The sequence below is a fragment of the Seriola lalandi genome, unplaced genomic scaffold, assembly GCF_002814215.2.
Source record: "Seriola lalandi dorsalis isolate HSWRI2012SDOR001 ecotype SW California unplaced genomic scaffold, Sedor1 jcf7180002055008, whole genome shotgun sequence".
NCBI lineage: Eukaryota > Metazoa > Chordata > Actinopteri > Carangiformes > Carangidae > Seriola > Seriola lalandi.
In genome coordinates this window covers 4,464,965-4,487,253 of record NW_019525551.1, presented here as the reverse complement: position 1 = coordinate 4,487,253, position 22,289 = coordinate 4,464,965, and the positions used below count along the sequence as shown (strand labels likewise).

General features: G+C 38.7%; 1 protein-coding gene and 1 long non-coding RNA gene across 6 annotated transcripts in view; one reads left to right on the top strand and one right to left on the bottom strand.

Moving 5' to 3' along the window:
- The window catches only part of swap70b (switching B cell complex subunit SWAP70b), a 32,666-nt gene that overhangs the window by 1,817 nt on the left and 8,560 nt on the right, over positions 1–22,289 (top strand). Inside the window, exons 2-9 of the mRNA XM_087171496.1 lie at positions 411–551; positions 10,489–10,662; positions 13,147–13,374; positions 15,061–15,207; positions 15,639–15,747; positions 16,579–16,816; positions 17,738–17,782; positions 20,611–20,626. Coding sequence (XP_087027622.1) covers positions 411–551; positions 10,489–10,662; positions 13,147–13,374; positions 15,061–15,207; positions 15,639–15,747; positions 16,579–16,816; positions 17,738–17,782; positions 20,611–20,626 — 1,098 coding nt within the window. The remainder of the gene's footprint in view (positions 1–410; positions 552–10,488; positions 10,663–13,146; positions 13,375–15,060; positions 15,208–15,638; positions 15,748–16,578; positions 16,817–17,737; positions 17,783–20,610; positions 20,627–22,289) is intronic.
- LOC147817186 (uncharacterized) overlaps positions 14,337–22,289 on the bottom strand; it is a 69,132-nt gene continuing 61,179 nt past the window's right edge. For 4 of the 5 annotated variants that reach the window (XR_015436567.1, XR_015436568.1, XR_015436566.1 and 1 more), the window contains exons 4-5: positions 16,999–17,050; positions 14,337–16,922 (exon numbers count right to left, since the gene is read on the bottom strand). This is a non-coding gene — a long non-coding RNA (uncharacterized LOC147817186). The remainder of the gene's footprint in view (positions 16,923–16,998; positions 17,051–22,289) is intronic. The other variant, XR_015436569.1, reaches the window with a different exon arrangement.

Here is a 22,289-nt window from a genome sequence, read left to right as displayed (position 1 = left end):
ATCACCTGTTTGCCGGTGTGACTGATATTAGATATTTGCTGCTCTCACAGGGTCATGAGATCAGAATCAACATTTTTGATCAATCAATCAAACATTGAACTTATTTATCAAGAAAAATGACAAATATTCTCTGATTACAGCCTCTCAAATAGGAGGATTTGCTGATTTCATCTAATTGTCAATTGAATATTTTTGGTTTTGAACTGTTGGTTGGATTGATTGATCTATTTGAAGACACCCCACTGTGCTTTGGGAAACTGTGATGGACATTTTCTACTGTTTTCTGTCGTTTTATAGACTAAACAATGAATCTATTAATTGAACAAATTGACAGATGATTTAATTTAAGAAAATAATTGTTAGTCAGTCCTTTAATCAGTAATAAACATAAGGTTTTCCCATTATTCCAGGTGCTGTCCCATAACCTATGTACAGTGATGAAGATCCCACATGACCCCGTGGCGCTGGAGGAACACTTTAAAGACGATGATGAGGGTCCCGTCTCCAACCAGGGATACATGCCGTACCTGAACAAGTTCATCCTGGATAAGGTCAGCCATCAACACTGATTCTTACTGATTTTACTCTAACAGCTGTCGAGCACATCTTTGTATTAAACCTAATTTAGTAGATACATAAAGTGAGTAAATCAGAGTGTAACCCTTCAGAGTTGCCTCACAGGAAGTAGCTCTTGTTGCTCTCACATGGCTCCTCTGTGGGGAGTTTTCATGTTTTCCTCATGTTTGTGGATTTTTTTAGGCAAAGTGAGTCACCAGTCTGTGCCGTAAGTGACTCTTCATCTCTTTGTATGGGAAATGAGACATGATCAGGAGTACAAAAACACAAACTTGACAGCAGGCGTGAAAAGAGATGCAGCACTGTTTTCATGGGGGTAATTTCCACTTTTGTCCCTTGTCCTTTTTATGGTTTTAGTTTGGTTTGCTCACTAAGATTTGTCTGAACAGCCTCCTCAGACTGTCCCACTGCTAGAACGCAGATGAGAGAAGCTCTGAGTTGATAAAAAATGTTGATGTAATCATCTGGCTTTTCTGTAGTAGTTTCCTTGTTCTTACACATGCACATTTTTACCCTGAGTTTTGCCTCTTAGGCATACTGCCTCATTCTCTGATTGTCGGACGTTGATGATGGTGTAGACAGCCTCAGACAAAGTCCTGCAGATGCTAATATATAATTTGATCTATATTTAATTTTACAGTTGACAGTATGTAGTTTTAGTATTTTCCTTGCTGCATCATGCTATGCTACATTATATTTTAATTATGATTGGTAGGGATTTTTAAAATAACTAGTTTCATCATAACGTTATTGGCTAGATTGATATAAATCTATATAAATCCTGTAAATAGTACATCATAGTTTCACTGGTTGTTTTGTTTTTGTAGATAAAGCCACGACTTAATTGGGAGCTGCCACAAGCTTATGTAAATCTTTACTTGAGAATGGTTCGTCCTCTTGCATTGTACAAGGAGGAAGGGGGGTGGGGCAGACTTGAAGTAACAAAGCTTCAGCAACATCTGTAGCATTGAAACCAACTGTATTGTCAAATCAACTCATTCCACAACATTAGACACACCCCTTAGGTAACTGCTAGTTCAGGATATTGGTTGGTCTGAAATCACTTGACCACACATTTACTCTGCTGGGAGGTGATTAGGTTTGCTGGGTTAGATTGTATTAGTTGTATTAGTTTTATCTAGGTGTACCTGATAAACTACCAACTGAGTGTATATGTAAATACAATACTGGAAGCTATATGAATTGTTGTGTATATGTGATTGGTTGTCTTTTTCTTTCTTTCATATTCAAATGTTTTTTATTTTAGGTGTTATTTAATGATGCAGGAAATCTTCATTTAGAAAATATTTTCTTAGACTATATAAGTCCATTGATTGACACATAGTGTATTGTGATGGTGTCACATTGTTTCATGTCCGTCCAGTCATTGTCCTTTGCCTCAGACAGACACACAAAACCAGTTATTGAACATGGAGTCGGTTCTTTCAGCTGTCTGTCTGTGCTGATGTTATAATGGGTCACTAAATGAATGGAGCACTGCTCTTTGTTTTTCTGGGCATCATGACAAGTGAAAAGGCCTTTTCCCTGTGTGATGTCATAAACAGCCATGACCTCTAATAGAACTCTCGCTGGCTATTTGGAATTCTCGATGTATGATGTCATGACGATGGAGTTGGTGAATGGTGGTTGTCATGGTGAAAGGTTTGGAATTCTGCTGTGTCATAAGAAAACTGTCCTGTGGGTCACAGAACTGTTTACCTCTGATTGTGCCAGGGTGTCAAAGACCAAAACAAAGGCCATAGAAGATATTGAAAAGTCTTAAATAGAATTTACAAAAGATTTAAATATTTTCTCTCACTTGCTGTTTTTTGGTCTCATCAGTCCAGATATTTGACCCAAAAAAGCAGCCAATATTTACATTTTGTAGCTAAATCCAAATGTTTCATAGGTTTTGCTTGAAAAGTGACTGAAACGATTTTCTTTCGATGGACTAATGGATTCATTGACTAATTGTGGCAGCTCTAAAAACAATGAATTATTTTTAATTGCTTAATAAATCCATCCATTCTGCTGCTTATCCAGGTCCAGGCCACAGTAATTTAATTAATTACCTCATCTAGACCATATGGTCTTGTATATCTCATAGTTTGATTGTGAAACAGTATTTCATTTCTTTTCATGTGATAATAGAAAGGTTTGAAATTTACATTGGTGAAGTCATTAGGATCATTAATTGTTGAATGAAGCGAGTGTTCCACCAAGATAATAAGACTTTTGCTGTAGTTATTTACAATCATTGATATATGATATATATTGATTTAATTTACTTTTACAACTAATGCATAGTAAAACTAAAAGTGAAAAAAGTAAAATCATAAATTGAATGATTTAGTTAATTTAACAGATTTTTGGTCATATTCCAAGTCATTTACAGTTTTCTGTTTTGTGATCACTGTCCAAACAGTGTACAACTTAAATGAAATCAAACAGGCGCTCTGATTGGCCAGCCTTTGCACACTAGTTGCACACTGCTGACACCTCTGTAAACGAAAGAGATCTGTTTTTACGCTACACAATCTAATGGTAGACTAAAGGTAGACCAAAAATTGAAAAATCCCTTTTTAAAAAATAATTTTGTGCTTTCATTTTAAAGTTTTACTCTTATGAGAACAGCTCCCAATGAATTGTCAGTCTCTGTAAATGTGAAGGTTTGATTAGCTGTAGTTTTGGAAGTCGTCCTTATCTGTTGTGTTTTTCTCTGTGCTGCTGTAAAGTTACATGTGGCCTCTTTTTCATGATGCCTGAAGGGATTGTGGCACTTGTGGCATGTGATGTCAAGGTCTAGCTCTGCACTGGTGTTGCTGTGTTTCTGATAAAATTGTTCCGCAACAACACTTTTCCCTCAGTGAGATCTTAACAGTCTATTGTGTAACATTCCCCTGTGGGATCTTGTCAAAGTTAAACATGCAGGCTGCTGCTGTTGAGTGTTAGGACAGAAATGGTTTATGTGTCACTTTGTGTTAGTTTTTTTTCCCCATGTAGTCTCAGCAACGTCTGAGTAAGGTTACAGTTAGTTTTTTATCTTCAAGTTTACTCATTAGTTCCTTGTTCCAGCTTTTGAAGACATTATTTGGATTAAAAGAAAGTTGTACAACGTGTTTAACAGCCAACAACATGTATTAGTTCTGTGTGTGGATGCGTTTTCAACTTGGCAGCACACACTAATCCTTTGACATACAGTGTCTGACAGATTATACATGTCATGTATGAACTTTTTTCAGCTCTTTATGATGTTACAAGAGTGAAATATTCACATCCAAAGCTACTTGTTTTATATCTGCACCATTCAATCAAATGGAAATATTCCAGAAATCTTTATCATCATTTTATACACATTTCCCAGAATTCTCAGTAGAATATGAAGTTGTGTGTATCTGAACTAAATGTGGCTGCACAGTGTGAGTTTGTAAAGACTCTCCAACTGGCTGTTCAGTAACGTCACTGTGAAACAGGGACACTTTTCTTTAAAAATGTAAATTCTGGATTTAGGTTCAGGAAAAAAGGCATGACGTCATGGGCAGACGTTAATATCCCCACCCCCACCCCAAACACACACACAGTTTACTCACACACTACCACCCCACCCACCCATTGAAGTGTAGGGGACTGGGCCATGGAGAGCGAGGGCGGTGGTCAGTACTTTCAGCTACTCTAACTCCTGAGGAAACTCCACCCAGGCACACAGGGAAATTGTGTATGTATGTATGCACACGTGTGTGTGTGTGTGTGTGTGTGTGTGTGTGTGTGTGTGTGTGTCAAGAAAAACGTAAAAACAGAAACTCAGGTGTAACTTGCGTTTGTTTGTGCGCATTAAAGGGTGATGCAGTGTGTGTGCACAGATGGTTTAGTGGAGGGCAGGACAAGAGCCTGTGTTTGAAGGTTTTGGTAATACACAGAATGACCTGAAAGACAACTACAAAGAGATGCAACACGACCGTAAAGAGACACAACATAACTACAGAGACACAAAACAACCAAACAGACAACTACGAAGAGACGCCATAGGAACTAAAAGAGACGGAACTACAGAGACAGAGAACGACTGGAGATGGACATAAAATGACTACAAAGAAGACAATACCACCACACAGACATCTACACAGACACACAAAACAGCAGCAGAGACACAAAATGACCTGAAAGAGACAGAAAATGAACGACAAAACAACCTTACAAATATCTATAAAGAGACACAAATATTAATTGAGATTTGCCAGAGATGCAAAACAATCACAAAGGCTAATTGAACTCTAAATGACAGTTTGTGTCTCTGTCAGTCTGAGTGCAGGGGAGCGGACACTTGATCTTATCTGAGTCCATTAGGGTCACAGCTGTGTCACTATGGTGTGACTCAGTAACCCGACACCAAACCACTGCAGACGCTTGATTTGGCAGCACAGACAGAGGTTGAGGCTGAAGCTCAGGACTCAGCACTTTGTGATTTGGTGAAGTGAAGAAGCATTCCTCAGAAACAAGTGATCCACTGTGACCCTGAAATACCGTGTGTGTGTGTGTGTGTGTGAGAGAGTGTGAGAGAGAGAGAGAGAGAGAGAGAGAGAGAGAGACAATGAACATCTGAGGACCTGCTGTAGTTAAAGGATAAGACAGGTTCACATTTTTCAGGCGTATTGTTTGTACAGTTTTATTGTTAGTTGTAATCATTCCTCCTGTCCATACTGACTGTTAACAGGATTCCTCTCTGATGCCGCTCCACTGGACAATGTATTGAAGCTAATATGAGGCTAGGACAAATAAGGTGAGCTTCACCTGGGGTTCATTTCTTTTTAGTACAAAATTGGCTTTATGTTCATGGACAGTGTTTCCATGCTGAACTGCAGCAGAAGAGGAGGTGGAAGTAACGACCAAACTGATACTTCTAAAGTCTCATGACAGCTTATGACTCAAGACTTCCCAAATCAATTATGACAAAATTTCACACAAATGGTTCATATTTTCTATGACATAAACAGGGATGTAACCTGCAACTAGTCTGAGTGGAGGAGGCAGGCGACTGTGAGGCGACAAATTTAGTTTAGTCATATTCATTTTCTTTACACAACTCAAAACATAAATAAACATGTTTAATTATGTTCCCTTAAATTTGTTTTTAACCATCATGACTAAAATGTACAGGACAATTTACAGTTGGAAAAATAAGTCTGTCACTTCTCTGTTGGACAAAGTCCCACTATATGAATGTGAAACAATTTCAAAATATATCTTTGGTATTTCTGTACATGCATTTCTTGCAGATACCGATAAATCTGCAATGAGCTCTCTTTCTCACTGAAAATGCATTAGGACAAGATCTCTTCAAAACCAGTGTGGGCAGGAGGAACAAACCAAAAACTCTAACCCTAACCCAAAAACTGCAAGATAGACGAAAAAAAAAAAGTGAACTGATCCTTTACGTCAAATCACGGTAGTCAAGTATTTTCTTTTGGCTCCTCTCTTGTTCTTGTGGTTTTGCTCCGAGGAGAAAAATAAAATTCTGTGGTGTTTTCACGTTAAGTTCAAGTTTGGTGAACCTTTACGTGCAAATTCACAGAGTTGACCACATGCAAACCGTTGTGATAGTGCTGACTTTTGAGGGAACAGAGAAACTGAAGAAAGTTTTAATTTTTCAGTTTTGTGAAGCTGCTGATGAGAATCGACCAACACTGTCTGTTTTGTAAGAATGAGATAATCAGGTTCTCTGTGGTCTCTGGTCTAATCAGGCATTCAGAAATAAATAGTTTAAAAGTCTCAACACATTAACCGCACAATTGCTGAAGTTTGGTGTGGATGAACCACCCAACCAACACCTGCAGGTTATGTATGATAGTTTGTGCTTTGGAGCATTAAAAACTTTTCTCATTTCCTCTTTTTAAATGACTTTATCTTCACGTCTCCACCTTCACTGAACACTCGACTGTCTCTGTCACTGGTGCTGAATATATCATTCGCATAAAAACCCTTTGAATAAACAAGCTGACAATCTTGTTTAATTGGTAACGAGCTGTCTAAATATTTTGTTTCAACTAAGATGAAATGTGTTTGTGAATCGACGATGCTGCTGCAGATAAGACTGGAGTTTGACTCCTGAATCCTAATGAACATGTGGCGGTGGAGAGGAGGGAGGCAGCGCTGACAAGGCTCTTATTGTTGAAGTGTAGAGACTGAGAGGGAGAGACTGATGGACAGAGTGAGAGGAGGAATAGAAACAGAGAGAGAGAGAGAGAGAGAGAGTCAGTGAGCCACGAGGACAAAGAGAAACGAGACAAGCATGACACAACAATGTTGGACAAAGAGCTGCTCTTTCATAACAAACTCAGCGTTCACAACTTCACTACTGTTCCCCCCACGTCTTCGTTTCTCTCTGCTGACTCACTGAAAACCACTAGTTTTTAAAAGCAGCAGGATGATACAGATGAGACAGATGCCTGAACACAACCTTCATCGTCATCCTCACATGGGAGGCTCATTCCTGCTGCCGAGTAATGACACTGTTTCATTTGAGTCACGTTTGATGTCCACAGTTTTAAATGCAACAGCAAAGTATTCGTCGTGGGAGAAGCGTTTTCCTGTAAAGCTTTAGAGGTGAAATAAGTTTGTAGCTTCATGTTAAGTTGTAGTTTTAGTTAATTTCCACATTCACACTGCAAAACGGTTAAAGGATATTTAATTTTACAGGCCTTTCTTCAAGAATAATCACTTCACTTACTAGATTCTTGAAATATTTAGAACGGCAGTCTGATCCAGTCAGACGTGGCTCTGAACATAATTGTGTTTTCATTGCATTTGTCTTTGGTTGAGGTGTCAACATGATCATATATGTTTGCAATCTATCTATAGTTTTGTCAATCTGATTAAGTCTAATAGGTTGTTGTTTTCTGTACCTGTCTGACCAGCCCCTCCTCTCGTTCTTCTCCATCTTTTTTTCTGGTTTTGTTTTGGGGGGGGGCTTTCTCCACATTTGATTTGAAGGTTTAAGGATAGAGGGAGTTGTATTCTGTAAAGACAGTAAAACCTCCAGAGGCAAATATTGGGGAAAATGACTTGACTAGCATAATGTGACGTCTCCTTACCTGCTTCGTTTAACAGCTGTGGGTTCTTGCAGAAAATGTCATTTTCTTAATACAGTATTCTTTTTATATCATATGGCTGTTTTATGAGCCCTGCAGTATCTACTTCCTGTTCATCTGTCAGAGCCACGTCACCAGTCTTCTGAAGCTAAATCTGTCAGGCCTCTAGATGCTGCTGATTAAATGACACTACTGTGAACATATTACTTTTAAATCTGTGTTAATAATGTCTACACAGCTGACACCAAGTCCTTTAAGATTTTATAGGTCTAAAAAGTAAATATTCAAACTGTGTGAACTGTCTGTTGCTGTATTATATGTATTTTATCAGCTCAAAATGTAATCTTGTACAGTATGTTTATGTTGTAAAGACTCTAGTCAAGTTTCAAATCCTAATTTTAGTGACTTAAGTCTGGTTTGAATCCCTGTCTCAAGTCTACAGTCGTCTTCTCTGCCAGTTTATTGGTCCAGCACCAACAACCATTTTAAGGGATGTAGTTTGTGGTGCTGTTGAACTTTATTGTGTTTACTGAGATGTTTCTAATATTTAATTGACGCTCACTGATATAAAACCAAAACATGACTCAATACAAAGTTCAAAGATTCTGGGTGGAGTGTCACTTTAACATCCAGCCCAGGTTTCCACACAGGCACTCACCCTAAATTAGCACAATAGAGAGTTACATCAGATCCTGTGCAGCCTTAGAAAAGTGCGGACTACTTCAGTGCAGTCATTCACTCAGGCTGAATGTCTCTCTGAGCACAGAAAACGACCCTGAGAGAATTCAGGATAAAATTCACAAACAAGGTCAAAGCAGCACCAAAGTACAAAGTTTAATTTGACGAAGAAATAATTAGTTAAATCAGCCGCCAGAGCAGTTTTTACACGGATGTGACGTCACACCTCAGAGTGTGTGTGTGACATGTTACGAGCAAATTATCACTGTGTTTGAAGAAATTTAGTCCGACAAAAGAATTCTAACTCAAAATCCACTTCCTAGCTTTTTGCGCAGCTTTCAGCCCCACAGTCTTCTTCAGCAGCCTTTAATGCCGGCTCAGGAGCTGTTACAAAACTGGCTGACCATTTAACCTTATTCTTGACCTTAGGCAGGAGGAGGAGGATGATGATGATGATGATGATGATGGAGCCTCAGTTCCACTAGCTTCAGTAACTCAGTATGATCTCTCGTTCAGCATTTCTTCATTTCTTTTTTCTGCCTTTCTGAAATAATGAAGCGTGTTTCTGGAGTTTACTACTTTCCACATTGTAAGACAAACCGTCATCCAGTACAACTACAACTCCAGCGTCAGAGTAACTTCTCCACATCCATAAAACAGGTCACGGCCATTACTTGTAGCATCTGCAGTTTAAACCGTCCTTCACCCTCCAGTCCTCTCTGTTAATACAGACCTGCCTGAACTGACCACGACCCATCAACTCACTTGTGATCTGAAAGAAAGTTTTTGAGTTTAATGAATTATTATCATTCATTTTTTTTCCCATGAAGCCCAGGCAACACAAAACAAGCCTATTTTAATAGCACAGCCAGATATACACATATAGTAGCAAGATCTTAAAAACCTTCAACTTTATGTTGATGTTGGTGCTGTTATATTAACTTAAATCTACGTGCAGTGTGTCCCTGTTACTGCAGCTTATAATGCCTTAAACTGTTAGAGAGTTATGATGCAGAAAGAACATCAGCAGTGTCACGTTAAGATGAACATGTGAGTGGATGGTGTTATTGCCGCTCACATACTCGGACTCTTTGTACCTGTTACCTTAATTGTGTCTGTACCTGTTTGGAGGTTATGAAACCACAATGAAACCTCTGCACCACATTTCTCACAGAGTTGATTCAAACAGTGGCTTTGAATAAACAAACTTGGACTGCTCTGGGTTCAGTTTGTGTTCAGATCGGTTTTTAATTACAGCGAGCGTCTCTGTTGTTTTCGTGGAGTTTACTGGTGGCTTCTTACTGGGTGGGACGGCTGCCAGGAGTCTCCATGGAGATGCTACTGTTCACCAGCTCGAGAAAAACTCTTCCCCTCCACACCACCGATTCAAGAGCTTTCCTCTCTTTTTGCTCTGGAATTTGAACCTTAGAGATTTTTTTTTTTTTAAACTTCTTTTCTTTTCTCACTTCTTTTGGCATTGGCAGGGTTTGAAAGAACATGTACTTTAAATATATATATAAATGAAAGAAGGAAGAGGGTCCTGCTTGCACTTGCTTTGCACAGGTGGCTCAGCATGTCAAGTTTTACTGGAGATTTGTTGTTCACCATCCCTCCTTTTGTCATGTTTCTTCTCTCTCATATATTCTCAATTTATTCATTTTATTCAGCTAATGAATCCTTTAATGTATCTACAATAACGGGCAATAATGCAGCTATAAATGTTGGTTCATTAATTCATGTTAATCAATTGTTTGGTCCAGGTCCTCTGCAGAGGGAAAGTGGCCTGACAGTCAGAAGAATCTTTCACAACGTTAAAGTTTAAAGATTTAGTAACATTAAGTCATTACAACTCGTAAGCCTTTTCGAAATGGTGATTGATTAGAAAGCAAAACCCCTGAATCAAATAATCTTTCTCTTTTTGATTGGTGCCTAATTTAGTAGTGATCTGTATCTGAACTGTCCCTGTCCAGTGTTACTGGATTATTGGATTATTACAACATTTCTCAGTGAGCAGCATTTTAACATCGTAGCTGGTGAAGTCCAGACAAACAGAGCTGCTACCTGGAAAGCATCATCTGTCCGTTGTCGGTGTCGAGCATGAATCCTGACTCACCACAGCTGTTGTTGTTGTTGTTGTGCTCTGCTGCAGGTGAAGGATAATTTTGACCGTCAGGACTTCAACAAAATGTGCTGGACTCTGTGCTCCAGGAAAAACCTGGAACAAAGTCAGCTGCTCATCTCCAACGACGACGCTTTCAAGATCTGGTGCATCTTCAACTTCCTGTCTGAGGACAGATACCCGCTGAACATCGTCACCGAGGAGGTGAGTGTTCTCCACAGCATCGTGCCTGAAAATCGAATGTTGAGACAAACTGGTGTTACTGCTGTGTGTCTTATAAACTCGTTAGTGACAGTGGGTAGTTCTGTCATTTAAACTAAATCATGAGCAGCTGAGTGGAGAGGAAAACATCAGCCTCCAAGTCTGAGACATCAGGACTTTCTGACAGTGAAGATATCTCCCACTTTGTGAAGAGAACTACTCATAGTGTCGACAAACACACAGTGGCTGCAAATGCATCCAGTATTAATACTAATACAGCTGGTTCAGCTCATTGAGCTAGAGTTTGTATCTGGTTTCACTTGGTAACAAACTGCTACAGAAGTAGTTCATTTAAGTTGGTTTTCACTGCAGCTGTCATATCAGATTTTCCCTACACGATTATCGTGGCCAAAAGAATTAATGATAACAATATTATTGAGATATTTGTAGAAAATTTGAAAAAAACCCAAATAATGCCATCACTCATATTGATCTTTAACTTTGTTTATTGTTTATTTTGTGTCTTTTTTTCAGCAAATGAATTAGACTCAGATATGAGTGTAGGGAGGTGGAGAGAGCCTGTAACTACAACTGTACAAAATCAATTACACTTAAAGGAAACGTGATAAACAAAAGATCAACAAGTCTGAACATCTGCCATCACCATAAACGTGTATTATTAATGCAATATCAATATTTCATTTTAAAAATATCAGTCAATAGCAGTTAGCACTAGAGCTAACCACCATGTAATAATAATAATCAGAATAAAAGGGTTTTCCTGATATTTCACTCATTGTATTCTCCTAGAACAGACAAACACTAGTTCACTGTAGAGTGAGCAGGAAATTCATATGTAAGACCCTTCTTCATTTTTACCTCATCACTAACAGCTGTAGTTCGTCCATAATATGATGCATTGCATTATGGGACTTGTGTCATGGATGCACTCGTTCCACTGTTGTGATTTTTGAGGGCACTTTATAAAATGTAAGGATTCTGACCCTTTGATAAAACTGTGGACAGTAAATGTCGTCAGTGGAGGAGTGATCTCAGACTTGCCTCAGATCAGTTTCCAAACTTAAACTGAAACTTTAAGTTATGATATTTCTTCCTGTCAAACCACAATCTGGTGGAGGAGCACCAACTTCATGCTTCAACAGCAGTTTTTAAATAACGTTAGCTGGGGCTGGTTTTTGTTTCTTTTGACTGTAGTGTCATTGTACCAACACCTTAGTTTGTGTGATATAAACACTTTTCTTCTGTTCAAACAAAACATGTCAAACAGCATCAGTGTTTAATAAAGACGATACATTTGCTGAAATAAAACTCTAAAAAGTCTGTGGTTTAGAGAGTTTCCTGATTTTAGATCAGGAAATGTCTGAAGTGTAAGTAAACAAGTCTGAGAACCTGACGAGTGCCCAGTTCAACCCGAGACCTGGCCATTCTTGTTTTCCTGATACAGAGCTCCAACATTATCAATTAATCTGCTGATTGATTGTTTTAGAGAGAGATCATTTGATCTACACAACAGAAAACTGTAAAAAAGTGCCCATCAGTTTCCTACAGCCTGTAGCAACTTCTTCACACCAACAGACCAAAATCATGTGATTTAATGTAAGAGAAGAAAAATCAACAAATTGTCACATTACAGATTTTGGCATTTGAACAATAACCTGATCAATGAACAATACATTTTCAGCTGATGGACTTATTGATTAATCGACTAATAAACATAATAATCTCATAGTTAATTCTAGTGTCAGTGAAGCAGTTTGTTCTGAATAAATTATCTTCCAAACTTCAGATCAGGATAATCTGATATGGAATCAGTTTTTCAGAACAGGAAAGCCGGGTATCGAAGTGTAAACCTGCGTCTACTGACTGACCAGTAACAGTCTCCTCCATCTTTATACTGGAAAAACTCTTTCTCTGAAACGGTTGTTTGGTTCTTAAAGATTCTTACTGATCAGTGTCTGATAACGGTCCACAACAGTCACGGCTCATTTCATCAGGCCTCTGTTTATTTAAAGTATCACCCAGACATGAATACAGAGCTACAGTTCAGCGTGCGTGTGTGTGTGTGTGTGTGTGTGTGTGTGTGTGTGTGTGTGTGTGTGTGTGTGTGTGTGTGTGTGACTACAGTAACTGACCAGTTGAAAACGTCTGTTGCTCAAGAGCAGAAAAGGAAGTTTCCAGCTTCCTGTTCTTTTACAAACGCTGGGAGATTTATTGTTGGTGTAACAAACATCAGAGCTGAATCACAGGAAGATTTTTTGCAAAAGAAATGTAAATGTATGTGCTGCAGTCAGATCCTGATGGTGATGATCAGTAGGAAAAGTACAGTACAGGGACAGTTGACTCTGAATAGAAATGAACAGCTGTATGTTGGTTTTCCAGTGTTTGTATTTTATATATTATATTGTTTCCTATAATAGAAATGATGATCTTGTTTGTCTTGAACTCTGTGTTTGTCTCTGTGCTCAGATCGAGTACTTCCTGCGTAAGCTGACGGAGGCGATGGGGGGCAGCTGGGTGGAGGAGCGTTTCGAGGACTACAAGCTGCAGCTGGACTCGAGGCAGCAGTGTCTGAACGCCTGGGAGCTCATCACCGTGGTGGGGTCGGGTCACTTCAGCAAAGGCATGGACCGCCAGACGCTCTCCATGGGCATCAACGAGGTCTACCAGGAGCTCATCCTGGACGTGCTCAAGCAGGTGGGCAGCACACAGCATCTTCTGTGGCATCAGATATACACTCAGGTGCCAGTTTGTTAGGTACACCTGGCTAAAACTAAGACTACCCTTATAAAGGATTTATAAATGGGTTTTAACTAGTTTATTAATTAGCTTAACAGTTTTATTAATCATTTATAAGCTGTTATAACACCTCAGATAAAAAGGGCAACATTGATCTGATGCTTGCCAAATAGTGAGCCCACATTTCTCTGTACTGTTACGCTTCATATCTCTGTTTTCTCGATCATCAGTGTTTGTACCTGCTGCTTCATCACATATTTGTTCAGTTAGTAACAGTGAACCACCGTCAGCATCTTAATGGCCAGTTTCATTTGGCAGATCAAATGATCATATCAAATTAATGCCTACTACTCATTAATCTTACTAATGAGTTACTACCATTTATATCTGGTAAAAGGAGCCTTATAGTAAAGTGTGGAAAGCATTGCCATTTATTGATGAGTAACAATAAGGCTCCTTTTACCAGTTATAAATAATAGTAAGTCATTAATAAGATTAATGCGTAGTAAACATTAACTTGATCTTGCCAAATAGTGAGCCTGCATCAATGTATGAAAACCTATAACTTGTTTAACTTTGTTTATGATTTATAAATTGTTAACACCCGAGTTAATAACCTATTTATAAACCATTTATTAATGCTTTATAAAGATGGTCTTATTGTAAGGTGGTACCAGTCTGTCTAATGCAACAGTCTTGCAGCAAATCCTCCTTCATGAAGGTTATAATGTTCAGTTTGTGTCAAATCTGTTTTAAAGAGGTGTCGATTCAACTGTATGATCAGTCTGGAGGCTGCACTTTGTTGAATTGTATTGTATTATACACAGATCATCAAAAGTACATCCTTCAACATGATCATGTTTGTTGTCCACAACAAATGCACCATTTCCTCCTGTTTTCTAAAAACTACAGTGAGAAGCTGTTTGTTTGTTTATTTATTTATTTATTTATTTATTATTTCTAAAACATGAAACTCTATATGTGACTAATTTTTTTTCAGATTCACATCTTCAGTAGTGATCGGTGGGTTTGGGGCTGAGGGCCATGTTGTCATAGGATTTGTTTACCACAAAACATACTAACTTCAGACAAGTGTGATATGATTGATGACTGTGGAAATTAATCTGAAACTAAAACTAGTTTAATAATATAGATTTAATGTCCCTGTTCATGGTTCCCACTTCTCAAACGTCAGGATCTGATGCTTTTCCTTGTTTAACAACAGTGAACTGAATATTTTGAACTGTTGGATCGTACAAAAACAGACATTTGAAGATGTCACCAGAGACTGTCAGGAACTGTAACAAACATTTTTCACTATTTTCTAACATTTTATAGACAAAACAGTTCATCGAGAAAAATGATCATGAAAATAATAGTTGTGGAAGTATAAAAATAAAAGGAAAATTAAACTACAGTAATTAAAATTCACAGGAGGGAAGAGATGTAAAAAAAAGTGGCTTAGAGAAATACAACAAACCCCTAACTTGTCACTAACTGCAGTAATTATTTTAAAACATATATTTCCATTCTACATCAAAGACTTCCCCGAGGTTTAATGTTCAGCATCACACAAAGAATCCAGTTTGTAAATGATCGTCTTTGATGTTGGTTTAAGTTAGCCGTCTCTCTCTCTCTCTGCAGGGCTACATGATGAAGAAAGGTCACAAGAGGAAGAACTGGACGGAGCGCTGGTTCAGGCTGAAGCTGAACTCCATCTCCTACTACGTTGGCGAGGACCTGGCTGAAAAGAAAGGAAACATCTTTTTGGATGGAAACTGCACCGTGGAGGCAAGAAGCTGTTTTCAGTGACAACTTTTCCACCTGTGTTTTGGTTTGATATCTGAACCCAGAGTTCATAACATACCAGGACTATCACCTGCACCAGATCCACAGATCTAAGTATGAGGTTCATGGCTGAAGCTGCTTCAGTCAGATCATATCGTCAACGACTGCACAGTGATGTTAGTTAACCAGGTTAGATGGCTAATGATAACACAGTTGTTGTAACTCTTTATTAGGGACTTGATTCCTGTGGCGGTCGGTGAGAAGTTTAATAGATGAGACTAGAATTTATTCTTGACCTTGGGATCAGCGCTGAAGAAGCACGGCTCTGAAAACACTGAGTGGATATTATTTAGTTACACAAGATACTGAGTGTGCTGTACTCTTCATTTGTGTTTATCAGCAGTTACATTCCTGATCTACTGTTTCCCTTCCAGCCTTTACAAGACAAAGAAGGGAAGAAGTGTCTGTTCCTCATCAGGTCGTCTCTAAAAACCTTTGAAATCAGTGCGTCAGACAAGAAGAAGAAGCAGGAGTGGATCCAGGGTGAGAAGTCACATGACTTAGTTCAAACTAAAAATCACAAGCGTCATTCTTATTTATTTCTGCTGTTGTAAACCTCAATGTGGTGACTCCATTATGTATTTCTTAGTTTTTTCTCTGTAAATGTTTCAAACAACATATTTTCATCTCTGACAAGTTCAGAGAGTGAAAATTGAGAAAAATTGAAAATAAAATGATCTAAATACAAAATACTTACAAACTCCTCAAAACTTCATTGATACAATTTATTTCATCTTGATAACAATTTTTACTAACGGCTAAATTATTAAAAATAAAACCCCAAGTTGTTGTTCTTCTTCATTACATGATTCCTCTGAGGGAAGATTTTTTTTTTATCAATCAATCAATCAATCAATCAATCAATCAATCAATCAAGCTACAGAATGTCAATGAGCTAAACAGTCAAAAACCCGAAGATGTTGTTTATTATCAGAGGAAACATTAACATTTGAGGAGCTGGCTCCAAAGAGTTTTTGTAATTTTTAGCTTAAAAAATTACTCAAATGATTAATCAGTTACCAAAATTGTTGGCAATTAATCATCTGTAAATCATCTTTTCGGTTAATCAACTAATCAATTCAGGTTTAGAGTATTGGTTGGATATTAGGTGTGTTCTGTGAAAGTCAGTAGTAGTCTAACAATGCATTTTCTATCAATTAGTTTTTTTTTAGTTTAATTGTTTTGACACATCATTACTGAAAATCCAAAGCTTCACAGCTTCTCTGATTATCAACCTTTGGTGAGTTTTACTGCATATGCTTCTTGAATGAAATCACAACATGATTTTTGTGTCTTCTCCATGTTTCCTCGCAGCCATTCAGACTTGTGTGACTCTGCTGCGTCAGAGCCGACCGGCGCCGCACCGCGAGGCTCGGCAGAAGCGGCGGGAGCTGCGGCTGAAGCAGCAGGCCGAGCAGGAGGAGCTGGAGCTGAGGATGAGAGAGCTGCAGACGGCCAACGAGGCCAAACAGCTGGAGCTGGAGAACATGAGGAAGGTGAGGAGAGAACAGACAAACAAACGTTCCCCTGTGAATCAGTCTAGTCAGGAAACGTCAGTTCCTTTTTGTAGCATCCTGAAATGAACAGCTCAGCGTGGAGGAGTTTGACATGAGGAGGGCAGGAGTCATTCACGGGTATACACTGGACTTATCAACATGCTGTAGAAAGGAAACAGGGTTTAGTCGGGTCTGGAGTTTATTCTACATGGTTAAAGTTACTTCTGTCTCCACTTACTCTAACATGGATCTCCTCCTCTACATGTTGGTTTAAGTTGCAGTTGCTTTGTCTTTTGGCAAAAAAAGAAAATGTGCATCAGTTAAAGAGGTAAATAAAATGAATAAAATGTAAAATACAATCAGTGACACTTAAAATTAGGTTTACATGGACAATCTAATGCCATCAAATACAACAGTTCTGTCATAGTCTCTCATGAGGCCAAAAATGTTTATGCATCCTCAAAGTGTTAATTCAGTTCTGTGTTTTAACGCTGAGGTCATCCACACATTTACGACTGTCAACAAGTTCAACATTATAAACTATGTAGATTATGGCACAGCTGTTGCTCTCTGTTGCATTAGATTAAACAGGTCTAATTAATAAGTGGTCGCTTGGTGAACCTTTATTACCATAAGAGACAAAAAATCCCAAGTGTGAACCTGCAGTGATTAAAAACACTGAAGTAAGAGACTGTTGCCAAAACAAACACAAAAACCCACAGAGAGATAAGCAGCTCATAAAACACCTCAGTGAAGGACAAACAGGTGGACTGGCAATGAAAATAACTCTGGATTAAAACAGGAGGGCTGCACATCAGAGTGCCTGTGTTCATATCAGAAACACAAATGTCACCTGAAGATGACACGTCTACTGCTGAAGCTCAGAGTCTGTCAGACTGAAGCTGTAACAGCTGAAACACCAGGATGTGTTTTCTGTACAGCAAAAGCAAACACAGACATGACTCATTGTCAGAGAGTGAATTAAACTTGAGGGATTTCCCCCTGAGGGAATTTCTAAACCTGTAGGGTCAGAAAAAGCAGCTCCTCAAAGCAGCTGACGGTTTAAAAAAAAAAAAAAAAAAAAAAAAAAAGGGAAAGAGGAGGACATGTTGTTCTGAAAGTTTTTGCAGCAGCACAGTCGGTACATCCCTGTAGTCTTTGTTTCAAGGTGTGTGGCTAATTAAGACACAGTTTCAGAGCTGACTCAGCTGTTTGATATGAAGCATCTGCTCTCTTCTTCATCGGAGAGTTCTCTGAGCTTTAATCACAAAACTGAAGCATCAGTCAGATCTTAACACAAAACAAAGACCCTCAACTTGTGAAGAGGAGTTCTTCCTGCTCTTGTTCTGCTAGTGTCATAGAATAAAAAAAATCTATACTGTTATTATACTCAGGCACACTGACATTTTGCCTGGCATCTCTGCTGTACAGAAGCCCTGAAAGGCAAGTACATTTTTTTTTTTTAAAGATAATTTTTCCATCTGTATAAAGATCCCAGAGAGGCAAGGTGGGTGTTTATACAGATACAGATCCTCTGTACGTTAAGGAAAGCACAAAAAGCAGCATGTTTTTAAAAAGTGACACTTGTGCAAGTACAAGTTTAAAATAAAAGCCACTATTTAAATTCAGTTTACAAATTCATATATTTACAGAGGTAGAATGATATAAATATTAAAATCGAAAGTCTTTATGGTTGCTCTGGATCGCCATGCTTGTAGGTGGAGTGAAAATAGAGAGAGGGGGATGAGATGACAGAGTTAGGGTGACATAAATCCTGTGTTCAAACAATGCAGCTGCCACATTTGTATGAATGAAACCAGTCAGGCGACACAGCAGGGCTCCAGAAAAATAGGTTGACTCACTCTCAAGCCAGTGCAGCGTCATGCAGCGAGGCTCCTAACTGGTCAAACATGTAAAGCGCACAGTCCTGGTAGATTCGTTTGTAACATGGACACTGATAATCTGATAATCATTCAAACTCATGGATCTGAGCATCATGGTGTCATGATGTTTGAAATCATTTGTTCCTGCTGAGTGTGTTCATTCCGGACGTCAGAAGAAGGAAATATTTCCTAGAAGGAAATACTGTGTATAAATATTTTTCCCATCATCTCTGCCCTTTGGTTTACTACACGGCTGTTTGGACAACATTCCTCAGAGATGACCCCAAACCTAAACACGACCTGAGTGCATTATCTCGATGCTCTTATAAATGACAGTGTGTCATTTTCGTGCAACCACACTGGTGGTTTCAGTCACACAATGCTGTGTTTCACGCAACAATTAAACTAGGTCAACCACTTGAATTGTTCTTCTCGGAAACTCACTGCCAGCTCATGAATACCAATAATAGATCAGCTCCACCCCGACTAATGAAGAGTCTGTCACCTGCTGCCAACAGAGGAATGTGGATTGGATTGGAGGGCGGGAGGGGTCGTCTCCATTACACATGTTTTTCCAGTTAATCTCCCTAAACCTGACCCACACTCCAGTCTGTTAACACTGTGGACAGACTACTTGAGTTACAATTCAGGATTATGTTGATTCGCTAAATACTGATGACGAATGGCTGCTTCCTGTTAACACTGTGTTGTAATGGGAAGTGTCAGTTTCACAAACGGTAGAGAGCTGATGTCATACAGACTGTAGAGTACATTTGCTACACTTCAATTATTCATTCACTGCTGTGAGCAGTCTGTTAGAGGGGCTTCAGAGTAAAACTGTGTTTTCAGGTTGATTTTTGTTTGGTTTGTAATAAACACTGTAATATACACACACTCAGTGGCCACTTTATCAGGCACATATGTACAATTGAATGCAATCCAATACAAAAGAACGGATACTAAATCTACATTTAGGAATATAATAAGAGCAAGTAAAGGGTAAGTAAGTAACGCCAACAACACAAACAATGCTCACAAAATGATGCAAATAACTTTAGTTCTTTAGAGGCTTTTAAACCACTGTTCAAGGTTTATATCTGCTAATGGCAAAAGCAGAGTTTACTTTGATCTGATTTAATTCCCAGTTAATTACAGCAGGATCTGTCTGAAGTTTCATGGCATGGATTGGTTTTCCTAATAGGATAAGGGAAATATCTGCTGCTCACAAAAACACTGGAGTGACACCAAGAGGGATTTGTCATCCTAAAATATGGATCCACCTGCTCTACACTGGAAAAACTAGAGATCAAATCCTAGAAAGATCTTTGAAAACTGAAGAAAAACCTAACCAGAAGACGTTTTACTTTATATCCACCAAGACTTCAACACTTCCAAGTGTAGTTCTGGTTGTAATGCTGATTAAACAGGCAAAACTGAGCGTTACCTGATTTCCAGATTAAGCAAATAAACAAAAGAACCTGTTGGTGCCACATATGAACACTTGATTCAAACACCTAACAGATGCTGTAAAACCTGTGGGCATTGTTTGTTCATTTGTGTTGCCAACATGCTTTTGTCCCTCTAGAGTAACTTTATTCTGATATGTGAATGGATTCTTCAGTGGACTTATGTAGGCAATGGTTGAGACTAAATCTCAACCATTGTAAAACTGGCTGTGTGTACACAAGCCCCAGGATTTTTATCCATCAACTGAAGTGAAAACACAAACGCCACAGTTTGGTTGAGAGTTTCCCAGCATGGCGTGGAGACAAACAGTGACATGCAGCAACATTCAGTCAAACTAGTTCACATCATAGTTGTGTAACATACAGTGAAGCAGAGGACAACAGTTTGTCTTTGTCGGGGACGGCACTACCCTACCATGAGTCCACAACAATCTGCCATTGAGGTGCAAGTCTCCGTCTCACATAGCTGATTGCATGAATGCACAATAGACCCAACCATAGTCACAGAGAGAAAGAGGCTCCGGGTCATCGCTCTCTCTCTAACTGTGCTGTGATACTGTAACTACAAGACTATCACAGTCCACACACAGTTCAACAGCGACACGAGGTTGCTGCTCAACCACACACACATTTAGCTAAAGACTTATTTCCACCTGTTATATCTGCTTTGATGTGATGTGTGGGGCCCTGTAAGCTTTACTGGCATTAACATTATACTTTATACTTGCACAATATTTATATTTCGTTACATTTGACATGTTTCTGTGATTTAAATAAAATAGACCCAGATATAGAACAACAAATCCACAAGACAGGGAGACAAAAGGAAAACAAACACCAGCACAAATAGTAGGGCAACACAGGGACAACAGGAAGATCTGGTACACAGGAAGAGACACTGAGTTCACGCTTCACTATTTCAATATACAGCGTACAAGTAAGGTAAAGACTGTGATGCAATGTGTTGCACAAAGATTTACAGTTTGATGTGTGTTAAAGGGCTGTGTGTGGTGAAACATAAAGAAAGAGAAGGAATCTACCCCCCACACACATATTTGAGAAGTGGTGACTAAGAGAACACATGTACTTTGAGTTGTGTCAAAGAACTTGTTCATAAATCTCTGAACGGTTCAGGTCCAAAATACCTGTCAGACCTCTCAGGTTCAGCTGGTTCAGGTCTACCATGGTTCTTAAAGTTAGCGTGACACATGGTGAAGCTGCTTTTAGCTTTAATGCTGCTCACATGTGGGACAATCTACCTGAAGATGTGACACTAGAAACAATGCTGACTACTTTAAAATCTAACATGCAGACACGTTTGCCAGCTTTTAATTACATTTTTAGTCTAATTTTGATCTTTTATGCTGCCCTTTTTAATAGTTTATTTTTATTTATCTCATTTTAATCTTATTCTGTGTATTTTATTCTATTAGTTCTACTGCTATCTTCCGTCTCTATTTCAAATTATCTTATTCTTTTTGCTTTACAAAAAGCACTTTGAATTTCCTTGTGTATTAAGTGTAATACACAAGGTGTATTATACGCTTGTGTATAGTATAAATAAACTGGCCCAGCCCTCTTTGCAGTGGTTAAAGCAACAAGCTAAACTGTCTGAGTTGTGTATGAGTGTGATGGTTAGATAGATCCGCTTGGAGGAATATGAAGCAGCTCAGCAGGTGCTGAGAGCGAGTCGCTACTTCATGACCCCTTATTGAAATGTACATTTTTATATTTTTTGACTCTGCAAACATGAAACCTCTTTTGACAGAAACCACAGACGTATCCCCCAAGTCCACTATTCTTTTTTTTAATTATTTGTAGAAAATAACTTGAAGTAGTTGTATTGTAGTTTGTTTGGATTTCAGAACTAATAAATTAGGTGGTACATTTAGATTTTTTGTTTTTTTATGTAACAAACATTTTAGCTGTGGGAACTACATACATCTGTGCTCAATTCCAAGCTTTCTTATCTGCAACACGTTTGCCTCTGTTCATTTAGAGCACAGCTTGCCTCTTCAGAAATAACTGAAATAACCACACTATTTCCCCTGATCAGGTTGTGGTGTCAGTAAAACTGCCTGTAGCATCAGTTGAGGTGTTTTTTTTTATCTTCTGTTGAACATGTATTTCACCTGAATTTAAGGGTGAAAATTGTCCTGAAAACAGAGGAGGTGTTTTTA